This window comes from Kryptolebias marmoratus, linkage group LG12 (assembly GCF_001649575.2).
Source record: "Kryptolebias marmoratus isolate JLee-2015 linkage group LG12, ASM164957v2, whole genome shotgun sequence".
Classification (NCBI taxonomy): domain Eukaryota; kingdom Metazoa; phylum Chordata; class Actinopteri; order Cyprinodontiformes; family Rivulidae; genus Kryptolebias; species Kryptolebias marmoratus.
Window position 1 is genome coordinate 18,479,310 of NC_051441.1, and position 11,228 is coordinate 18,490,537.

At 42.7% G+C, this 11,228-nt stretch overlaps 1 protein-coding gene across 2 annotated transcripts; it reads right to left on the minus strand.

Annotated features, from left to right (window-relative positions):
• Positions 1 to 3,973: 3,973 nt before the first annotated feature.
• Positions 3,974 to 9,970, minus strand: gcdhb (glutaryl-CoA dehydrogenase b). Of its 2 annotated transcripts, XM_017416507.3 has the most exons (12): positions 9,817 to 9,970; positions 9,346 to 9,461; positions 8,836 to 8,868; positions 8,525 to 8,665; positions 8,315 to 8,377; positions 7,919 to 8,089; positions 7,650 to 7,779; positions 6,299 to 6,515; positions 6,035 to 6,138; positions 5,824 to 5,949; positions 4,664 to 4,824; positions 4,509 to 4,582 (listed from the first exon to the last, which is right to left on the minus strand). In XM_017416507.3, exons 2-12 carry the CDS (start codon positions 9,446 to 9,448, stop codon positions 4,509 to 4,511), a joined length of 1,323 nt encoding a protein of 440 aa, XP_017271996.1. In that variant the 5' UTR covers positions 9,449 to 9,461; positions 9,817 to 9,970. The 2 variants fall into 2 exon arrangements, with proteins under 2 accessions (XP_024861816.1, XP_017271996.1); XM_025006048.1 differs by lacking the exon at positions 9,817 to 9,970 and having other exon boundaries at positions 3,974 to 4,582; positions 9,346 to 9,448.
• Between the last annotated feature and the right edge of the window lie 1,258 nt (positions 9,971 to 11,228).

Sequence of the window (11,228 nt, forward strand, 5' to 3'; positions counted from 1 at the left end):
GAGCTGGAGGAAAAAACAAAACAAAACCCTATTTGGTCTACAAGGAGTGCACTTCACGGTTAGGGACGACGAACGTCTCAATCCTTTTTTTGTCCTCTTGAGTTCCTCTTCACTTGTGTTTTGGTTCGTATGGTGTGTGAGACAGTGAAACGCATGACTTCTGGTTGCAGGCGAGGCCGTTTCACCATCGAGGTCAGAGCTCCCTCGGGATGCTGACCTCCTTGGTCGGACCCGGGCTGCCGGAGGCGCCCTGGGGACTCGTCGGGCTGTGCGAGTGCGGGAAGAACGAGGGGATGTAAGGGATGGCGGTCAGCAGCAGCGGGCTGGTCTGGGGGCTTTGGTCCTGGGACAGGGGGATGACCACGTCGTCCTGGTCCCACACGTGGAAGGCGTTGTGGGCGAACGGGTGGGCTGGAGGGTGACCGAAGCCCGCGCCGTGCTGGGGGTTGGCTTCCGCGCCCTTCTCTTCGTCCCCGGCTGGACCCAGCACGCAATCTGAAGGCGACAAGGAGGGACAGCTCAGGGAACGTGAACAATGCCAACTTTCATTTGTCCTGGATCGCCTGCTGGTGATCTGTAGAAGCACACGCGATAGCCCCTAACATTTCACACGCATCTGTGCAAGACTAAAAGCTGTACCTGCTATGTCGATGGCCAGGTCCTTGATGAGATGTCCAACAATGGCATAGGCGACTCCCACGACCACCAGGGCGGCCATGATCAGGTACAGCACGCCCTTCGGCAGGGGGATGAGCTCCTTCACCGCGGGCTTGTACTGCTTGTACAGGGGGTCGTCTGTGGAGCCCGAGTACGGGTAAGCCTGGGCGTCCTGCGTGGAGTTCAGGCCGGTGAAGTTAAAAGCATTCATGGCCAAGGGGACCGAGGAGCTTCAGAAGTGAAGCATTTCCTTCAAACACCACGGTAATGTTTAAAAATAAAATAAAAAAAAAACTTCCAAGGCTGAGTTTACTTTAAAAGTAGATTAAAAGAAACGTAAGCGGGAGCATTTTTTTTAGGCGTGCCAGCTCAGTTTCTTTCACCTGGCTCGGTTCCGAGCAGAGGCGACGACGGGACGAGGGTCTGTCTTTCTCCGCGGATGCTCACAGCCGCTCGGGTTGGTGGAGGGGTCGTAGTTCGGTCCCGCTGCCTCGGGCTGCCTCCCGTCCGCGGAGCTGCCGGGAATGAAATGAGGCGCGAGCCGAGCGGCTCGGCTGGAGGCGCTAAGCCCCGCCCACTTCCGCCACCTGTGGACTCCAGCTGGCTCGGACATGTCCTGTAGTCCTCTGGCGCACGAATATTGGACTACTAAAGTATTCACCCCTTTGGCTTTTTTCTAAATTTTTTTTTTTTTGCCTCATAACCTGAAATTTAAATTAAATTATCTGCTTTCTGTTTGCAACAATTAAAAAGAAACAAAAAACAGACAAGTGATGTTCACCTGCCTGGCTTTAAAGCCCAATCATTAGCTTCAGAAGCCACATAATTAGTTAAACAGGATCCACCTTTGGGCTGTGATTATTATATTAACTCAGGATATTCACATCTGTTCTGAAAGGCCCCCAGAATCAGCACCTCAAAGTAGTCAGAGCTACTGCCAAGCAAGACATCATGAAAGACCAAGGAACTCCCCACACAGGTCAGGGTTTATCTAGAAGAAACATAAAACTCAAAGCGTCCCACAGGGCTTCAGAAAGTCCACTGTTAGGAAATGGAAAGATGATGCCGCTATCGCAAACCTGCCAAAGGGGGGCTGCCCGCCTAAAGTCACAGACCGGATAGGGACTGCATTAATCAGAGAAACGTCCAGGAGGACAAATATAACCCTGATAACCCAGGAAAAAGCCAGTATTTAAAAAAGAAAATGATAAAATTGTTTGGAATTTGCCAAAAAAAAGTGCATTATATTAAACTAGAGACTAAAAATAGATGTTTTTGGCCAAGCAGGCCAACATAACGTGTGATGTAAACCTGACACCTCATAGTACGCTGAGGACACCGTCCCTATAGTAAAGCATGGTGGCGACAGCATCAGGCTGTGGCGTTTTTCAGAGCCCAAGGAGAGAGTGATGTGGAAAAATATGGGGGAAGACCCATGTGAGGTGTGACTCGAAACACAGCTGAAGCAACACTCCAGCATTTTTCTTCTTTTACTAATTGCTTGTTTCCGAACCAACGAGACTTGGAAAAACAAAACTGAAATAACCTCCACGTCACGTGAACCTCTGACCAAGAGTTAATGTTGAATTGTTTCATTCAACTGGACTAATAGGACATGCCTAAATCTATCTGAATATAAAGCATTTTATATTGTTTATTATTAATGATTTTATAAAAGTTAAGGGTTTTTTCTCAACAGCTTCCATGTCACCAGATGACAAATTACTTTTTGCAACACAATGCCCCCAGATTATCAATCCAGCTGTTTTACTTTCAGAAGCGCCAGCCACCTTCTGAATAAAGTGACCAAGATGGTAAGTCAGCATTTATTTAGCTCAAAAACAGTCGTCACTGATAAGACTGTGAAACAAGACGAACCGGGCGGTTTATAGTTCGTAAAACTTTAATCTGCAACATAAGGGTTTGATTTTCTTCATACAAAAGGGCTCAAATTATAATCCCTTATTTCGGCGCATTAGCATGTTGTCAGAAGAGTTTCACTTGAGGCTCATCGTGAGGATAAATTCTGTTGACAGAGCTTTTAACCCTGCTCAGATTATAATCCTGATGATGATGATTTAAAGGCATCTAATTATCCATGTAAAGCCGCTGCTAATTTATGGAAATGTGTTGGATGTCCCTTTTTTTTTTTGTTTTTTTTGTTTCAGCCACTTTGTATAAGAAGAAATCCCGACCCGACAGAAAGGACGTTCAGGGTACGCTTGGTCACAGTTCTGCACATGCCCAACAGATTAAAGGTTTGCTAACAGATAGGAAAAAGAAAAAAATAAAATAAACAGGTAAAGTAATTTCCTTATATAAGCAGCGTGTCCTGCCGGGGATTTGCTGCCCTTTAATTCCCCTCACTTCGGTGTGGCGGCGTTAAGCATTAAGCTGAAGGGGACGGAGGCCTTTATCTGCCCGGCAGCACGGCGAGCTCTCCCGTTGGATTTGGAGAGGGGAGGGGGACAGAGAGATTATCTGCTTGTTCCTGGGAACATTACTCCTCGACTGTTTGGGAGGCAGAGGTGCAGAGACCTCCTTTGACCACGTGAGTTCGCAGCGTCAGGTTTAAACTGTAAACGCTACATTAGAGATCAACTCTGTGTCTTTTAACTGATCATCCTGGATCCATTTTTAGATTATTGTCCCAAATGACTGTTTTCTTCCAGGCTGCTGGACTTCTATATGGCTGCAGACATGCTGGTTCCCCTTTCAGGGGTCGCCACGGCGAGTCAGTCGAAACATCTTTAAATGGGTCACAGAAAGTTGGACTTTACACGACTGATCTGGGATTTTAATATCCGTGTCCGATTACTGCCACAGGGATGAGAAATTCAAATATTGTTACTACTTTCAGAGAGAAATGGATCCAGACTGCAAGACTGTGTCATGATTGTTAAATAAACCTCCCAGTTGTAAATTATGAGTCTTTTGTTCAGTTCTAAAATGACAAAACAAACAAAACACTGCACGGACGATCAGACTTTTTGTCAATACGACTTATGGGATCATTTTCACACATCTTGAGGCTTTCTTTCTAGTTTGCATTTCTTTCAGTCTGTCTTTTAAGGAGTGAGAGACAGACCTGTCGTTACCACGGTGACCCCAATGAGCCACTGGAAATAGTTTAAACGTTTCTTTTGAGCTCGGTTCTCTTTACTTCCTATACAGTTTATACATTAAAATGTCAGCTCAGATTATTACAAACTAAATCCCAAATTCCTGTTGACTTTATAGAAAAAAAAACGTTGATGGTTGTTGGAGTTTCAGGCAGTAGCTGCGTTGGGACTAAACTTCACTCTGCGTACATGTGTAATGCTTTTCAAACGATTCCTTTATTGAAAATGACCTCAGTTAGAGTCGACATGTTAGTGTTAGAGCTCGTAAAGTGCTAGGAGTAGTAACCGCCGGTAACATTATCTCTAACACCAATTGAACATTTAGCACAAAAACGCTTCACATGCAATTACACACACTTTCTGGACATCCAGGCTTTGTTGCTTTATATTTAGTTTTAACTGAAAATACAGCCACAGAAGTACAGTTTAAGCTCTTTCCAAACTGTTCACCACTGTGAACAAGGACTAATCAATGAAACAAAGGAAGTAACTGGTTCTTTGTCTGGAAAAATAGCCATCTTTAAATTTTAAAAAAAACCTGACTTCTGAGGTACTTCCAATCTTCGTCAGTTTAAAAGTTCAGCGGCAGACTAAAAATGTGTATTTTACTCTGATTAAAGCACTCATATGTACTTTTTTTCACCCACCTAAGAGAGCAAAAACATTGTTTTTTGATTTTAAACAGATCTGACATGAGAGAGACGTGTCCGCCGCAGCAAAAGGTCGGCTCTATTTGCCGACAGTGAAGGACTGCAGTCCTGTGATGGCTCTGCCCAGGATTAAAGCGTGGATATCGTGGGTGCCTGCGGCAAAAACGAACAAATATTAGACTTAAACGAACGCGAGCGGCTCCGTGACGGGGGCTTGCTTTAATGGACCCTCACCTTCATATGTGTTGACGGCCTCCAGGTTCATCACGTGGCGGATGACGTGGTACTCGTCTGCGATGCCATTTCCTCCCAGCATGTCTCTGGCCTGCCTGGCGATGTCCAAGGCTTTACCGCAGCTGTTCCTCTTCAGCATGGAGATCATCTCTGGAGCCGCCCTGTCACGAGAACAACGTTGTTCACTGTCCCACCACAGCAATTGAATCGGGCTGAGGTCTGGGCTTTAACTGGATCGTAGCAAAACCCGGGCTCTATTCTTTTTCAGCTATTCAGGCTACCCTTTTAAATAAGCTAAATGAGTATTGATCTAATTGTACTGTGATGAATTTTACCTTCTGACCTGCTGAATGAGGCCTGAATAGACTGAGATGAGATGGAGCTCTTGTTTTTTGCAATAAGGTCATTGATGATATCTTTCCTTCTACACATCTATGCTCAAGACAAACAAGTTTAGGTCCTAATACTAAACCTTGATGAACACCACAAGCTTTCCCCCTCAGTTTTTCACATACCGTATTTCCCGGACTATAAGGCGCACTTAAAAGCCTTCAATTTTTTCAAAAAACGACAGTGCGCCTTATAATCCGGAGCACCTTATATATGTAAGAAGTCGTAATGTTTTAGTACGACTTTGGTTAAACTACAAAGCTGCACCGCTCGCAGCATTAAGGCTCAGTTATAGTCGCGCAGGGATCTGAGCGAGCGGTGGAGGTGTTTATACTTGACGCTTACGTCGGTGCAGTGTCCTTCCGTGAGTTTTGAACCGTTTGATTATCTTAGAGGGATCATATAAATGCTGATACAGGCGAACCAGCTCCGCTAGAGCACTGAAATCGTCCATTTTAATGGAGCGCGGTGCAAAGTTACAAAAATTGGGAGGTGCCTGGTGATGTGCCTTATATATGACAAAAGTTCAAAAATGGACCGTTCATTGACAGTGCGTCTTATAATCCAGTGCGCCCTATAGTGCAGAAAATACTGCAGTAATTTTCTCAATAACATAGATGTAACAACAAAATATTAAGAAATTATCCTCCCCAGTCAGCCTGAAAGGAAAAAAATCCAAATGTTCTCATGGTTTGAAAGACGGGCCCTTTAAAAAGGCGTGGCTGAGCAACGTCCCATGTAACGAGCTAAACCTGGGAGGTGGTCCTCACTTTTTCTCATCTACCAGTCTGCCCAGCTGCAGACAGGACTGCAGGCCGATTGTGATCTCTGTCAACATGTCCGCCATTTTCTTCTGCATCAGCTGATTCCTGGCCAGAGGCACGCCAAACTGGATTCTAATGGAGCAAACAGGAAACAAACATTATTTCAATCGCATCAACTACTATGCATTTTATTGCAGCAACAGTGACACGAGCCGACCTGTCGAGCGTGTACTGACGGGCCGCGTGGAAACAGAACTCCGCGGCACCCAGGGCGCCCCACGCGATACCATACCGAGCGTTGTTCAAACAACCGAACGGACCCTGGAGGCAAGAAAGGGGAAGTTTTGTGAAAAAATGTAAACATTTGAAGTCTAAAATGTCATTTCAATTTTTTCTATTAAAATGTCAAGTCATTAATTTATTATGAACGTAACTGAACACATTAAGAATCTACTAAAACGTTATATTATAATAAAATCACCCCCAGGCCGGAGGCTTTTGGCAGCAGGTTCTCCTCAGGAACCTCAACATCATCCATGAGGATCATTCCGGTGGCCGAGGCTCTCAGAGAGAACTTCCCCTCGATCTTAGGTGTGGAAAAGCCCTTCATGCCTCGCTCCAAGATGAAGCCGCGGACCTTCCCGTCGTCACATTTAGCCCAGACCACTGCGATGTCTGCCACAGGAGAGTTGGTGATCCTGAATGGGAGGGGAAAACGAAAATGATCTGCGTTCTGTTTTAATATGATCTGTATTAGAAATAATATATAAGCTTTTGTTGATGCGTACTTCATCCTAATGAAGTTGTAAAACCGAACGAAACAGGAAGCATGAAAAATCTCAATGATGAAATATGACTCAAGTACTCTTTTCTATGTTTTATCAGTTTCACAGTTCTTCAGCTGTGAAGAGCGCCACCATGTGGACAACTACTGACATAAGTTGTTTTCACAAATGAACTAAAAAAGTGTAAAATTCAATATGTATATTTAAAAAATCTAAAAACCTAAGAAATGACAACCTCTGCAACAAGAAGTTGGTTCCTTTTACACAACACAAGCCAAGGGAGACCTTCTTCCTACTTCCCACTTTAAAGGGGGTTTTTACAGAATCTGATCTGCTTCTGAGTGAGGTAGTCACAGGGCACAGCTGGCGAGTAAGTGAAGACAGGGCACATTACGGGCAGTGCCACAGCAACAAACAATGCTGCTCTCACTCCGCTGGTTCCACAACGTTGGATTCATGTGTGACGACACTGCAGGACGGCACGGTCCTGATCGGCTTCTGTTTAATGTGTGAATTACCAAACGGGAACAGAGCTGGCTTCATTCTGTCACGAGTGAAACAGGTCAAATGTGAGAAATTTGCTCGTGGCTGCACTTTGCTGTGATGTCGGTCGGCAGAAATGGAACCAAAGTTGTCAAAAAGTATTCAAAAAAAGTGGACTGAGAACCTCACATAAAAAGCTTTCAATCATTTAATGTCCAGAGGACTGGGTGCAGATTCTGGTTCACAAATTATTCAGACAGCAAAACATTTTCTGCAGAATGTTACTTCTGTTTTATATATGTGTATATGAGATATGGCTAGTGAATATAAGGATGACTGCTTTGTACTGATTAGTAAAACTGAATCTATGCACAATACTGATTAAAGTGTGGACAGCATAACATAGAGGAAGCAGAGTACACACTGGGCAGACAAAAATGTATTCCAGCAGAATACGTTAGGTGCCGTAAAACAAAATCGCTTAACAACGGAAGCAAAGATTTGCACCAAATTCATTCTGAGTTATTTACTGGACAACAAAGTCCCCAAAATCTTCCAACTCACCAGGTCTTTGAGCCACTGAGGCTGTAGGTGCGACTGGTTGGATTATATTTGGCTCTTGTTTCCATGCTGCCTGGGTCACTACCGTGGTTCGGTTCCGTCAGGCCGAAGCAGCCCAGAATCTCTCCACGAGCTGAGAGAAACAGGGGAGAACTCACTCAGACATACAGTGTACACCTCAGAGCTCAGTCAGCACAACAGATCGCCCAACAGTTTACTATTCTCAGCCATGTAATGTTGAGCATCTTTTGTTGTTGTTGTCTTCTTCTTACCCAGCTTGGGGAGATACTTTTGCTTCTGCTCCTCTGTGCCGTAGGCATTAATAGGATGCATGACCAGTGAGGACTGCACGCTCATGACGGAGCGATAGCCGCTGTCCACCTTCTCCACTTCTCTGGCAATCAAACCGTACGCCACGTAGCTGGTCCCAGCACAGCCATAACCTTGACAACAAAACACACGGACAGGAGTTGGTGTTAAGAGAGGCAAGAAAATAAATATACCGAGCTTGAATATTTGTCATGAACACAGTAAAGGTCAGTGGGCACTGGGCCAAAGTTCATGACGTGCAAATTATGTGAAAGAACTCTGTATTACAGCTGAAGCCTAAATGTACATCTCAAACTTAAAATTTAATAATAAAATTCTGATTTAGGTGTAAAACTGACCTTTGATAGTTGGGCCGAGGACTCCCATCTCTCCCATCTCAGACACTATTTCTCTGTGGAACACTGAAAACAACATTGAGAAGTTACAAAAACCTCATGCTTTTTTTTTTTTTAACATTACAAAACTTAGTGCACAAGACAACACCACGCCAGAATAAAACAACTGAACTCACTGAATGGAAAGTCAAGTTATGAGCGCCACCCTCTCACCTTCGTTCCTGTTTGCCATCAGGATGCGAGGCATGAGCTTCTCCTGGCAGTAGGTCCGAAAGGAGTCCCTGATCATGATCTCGTCCTCTGTCAGCTGGCCCTCGAGGTCCAGGGCATCTTGCCAGTTGAACTGGACTTTAGCTGGCAACCATTTTAAAACGGGAATAATTTAAGACCTCAAGAGCGGTAAACATCTCTTTTGACAGGAGGTTCAATTTGAATAACCTGTCTGATCTTTCCTTTATTTATACAGGAAACAAATCTCTTGAGACACATTTACAAGAGATGTTTTGGATTGTGTCAACACTTACATGCTTTAGATTTCTGTTCAAACTTCCGAGCATCTACAAATAAAGAACAGGGGGGAAAAATATTGATATAACGAGCAGAATGTGAAGTTTTATTTGCAACAGTAACACTAATGTAAATGATCCCTCTCTAAAAGGAGTTAATGCAAAAATCTAGAGATATTTCATAACCCTAATCCACAAACTAGCACGGTTTTACATCACATTTCTCCTTGTTGAGGCCGCATCCATCACAGATACAAAAAAAAATAAATCTCTGATTTAAAGATATTATTTAAAACAAGAGCACTGTACAATTTGATGCGAACTAGCCTAGCTGTATTCAAAACAGTTCCAAGTTATTGTTTTTCTAAACGCACACACACACAAACATAATCTGAACACAGTAAAACTGATGATATTATGAAGTTTTTGTGGTCTGCTGAGCATCAGAAAGCAGCGAGCAGAACTAACCAATCCCATCTGGACCAAGTGTATCTGAGACTTGATGAGACAGAACCACAGAGTACTGACCCTGTTGGACCGGTGCTGCGGTTCCTTGTGTTCTGGAGGCTGAGAGGAAGACACATCTGTGAGGGTTCCTCAGGAGACGACAAACAGAGCTCCTCAATGCCATGACTACAACCAGTCTGTGGAAGATAATGACCATTAGATACAAATTTAACTATTAACTCAGTGACAAATTACAGAACTGTATGGGTGCAGGAGACACAAATTGCATGTTAAAGTAGACTGATCTGTTCTATTTAATTAAGCATAAAGCAACCACACCTGAGCCTCGATAGCTCTTAAATTAGTTCAGCTAGTTTAGCTAACAACTGGTGCGGTTAGGTAACTCAAGGCTAAATGCGCCTGCTCACGTTAGCTAGCTGGTAACTGGAGTGTTAATAAGACAAAAAAAAAAAAGAATAACTAGAGTAACAGTGCTCACTTTGTGTTACAAAATGTAAGAAAAACCACAACAGACGTATGAAAAGCATTTACTTGCGTAATATGGGATAAACCCCTAGCTCCACTTGTCCGTCTCGAGTTCACAGTGCAGCGGCAGCCAACGTCAAAACATAACCTACGTCATCACGTAATGCACGTCAAGCAGGAAGTGCCGTGTTGAGTGTTGCAAATGATTTACAGTTTCGTAATAAAAATGGTATGGGTAATTTTGTCCGTGCAACGGACAAATTAAGGATATGACAAATAAATTACTGATTTATTTTTGGAACTGTGGTTACCGTTACTGTAAAGGAAAAAGAAAAAAGGAGGACACTGATTGGCTTATTTCGGGGGTGTGACTCATCGAGACGTGTAAGAATTCAGTTTTCATAATCAAACCATCCCATTTCCAATGAAGGCGACAAGATAACCACGTGGCTTAAGTTTTATGAGAACTTTGCCCAATATGTGTGTTAATTAATTAGAAAGCTTTCTCTGTTTTACTAAAGATCTTCAACTCATTCTATCTGTTCCAGTCACTGCTATTCAAGCAAAATTTTAAAAAATAAAATAAAATTTGGACAATCTAAACTCCTAAAAAGTTATGATAGTAAAACCACAACTCTCTTGTTTTAACTCTTTGTTTAGCGAAACAAACAAACAAAAAAAGCAAATAGAAAATAAAAACTGCTAAGACTGATGATATTTTAAAATCTATGCTAAAAACCTACCTCATCTTAGACCATCTTAGATATGTTTTTAACATTTTATTGAAGTTCAGGTTGTTTTAGTAAATGTGCTATAGAAATAAACTTTGACTTGACTTTCTAATAGCATAACGTACTTGCATTTTACTTGTGCATTTTATTTTACTCTTTTTATTTTGAAAAAGAGGTACATTTCACTCTACTTTGTCTTGCTGCTTACTTACAGTTCATAAAAGTCCATTTCTGCCACTGTGGTTTAAAAAAATTCTCAAAATGTATTTTATGAGATTCCTCATAATTTCAATGTAGCTGTCTCATAACTAGAAGCTCTCAGAGAGCGCAAACCTCCTCCAAGGCCACAGAGTGATTAAAAAATAGTTAAATCTGGATCAGCACCAAAATTGAATCCATTGTTTTTTTGCTCCAACCCCAACATTTCCTGAAGATTTCTCCAAATCTGTTCATTAGTTTTTACCCGATCTTTACTAACAGACAGACAAACAAACCAATTAAAACTTTAATTAACAGAGATTGAAGCTTATCAGAGTGGGAGAAACACGCCATCCAGTGGTCTGATGTGCTTCTGCAGGCATTTCTCACATTCTTTGTTTTCATAATGAGAAGTATAAGTAAACTAATCAAATCATGATTTTACAGCATTCTAACTAGCATTTTTTAAGCTGGTGGCTACAGAAGTGTTTAAATAATTTAATTTAGTCAAAAAATAATGATGACTGCTGCTTAAAACTAATCCAAAAA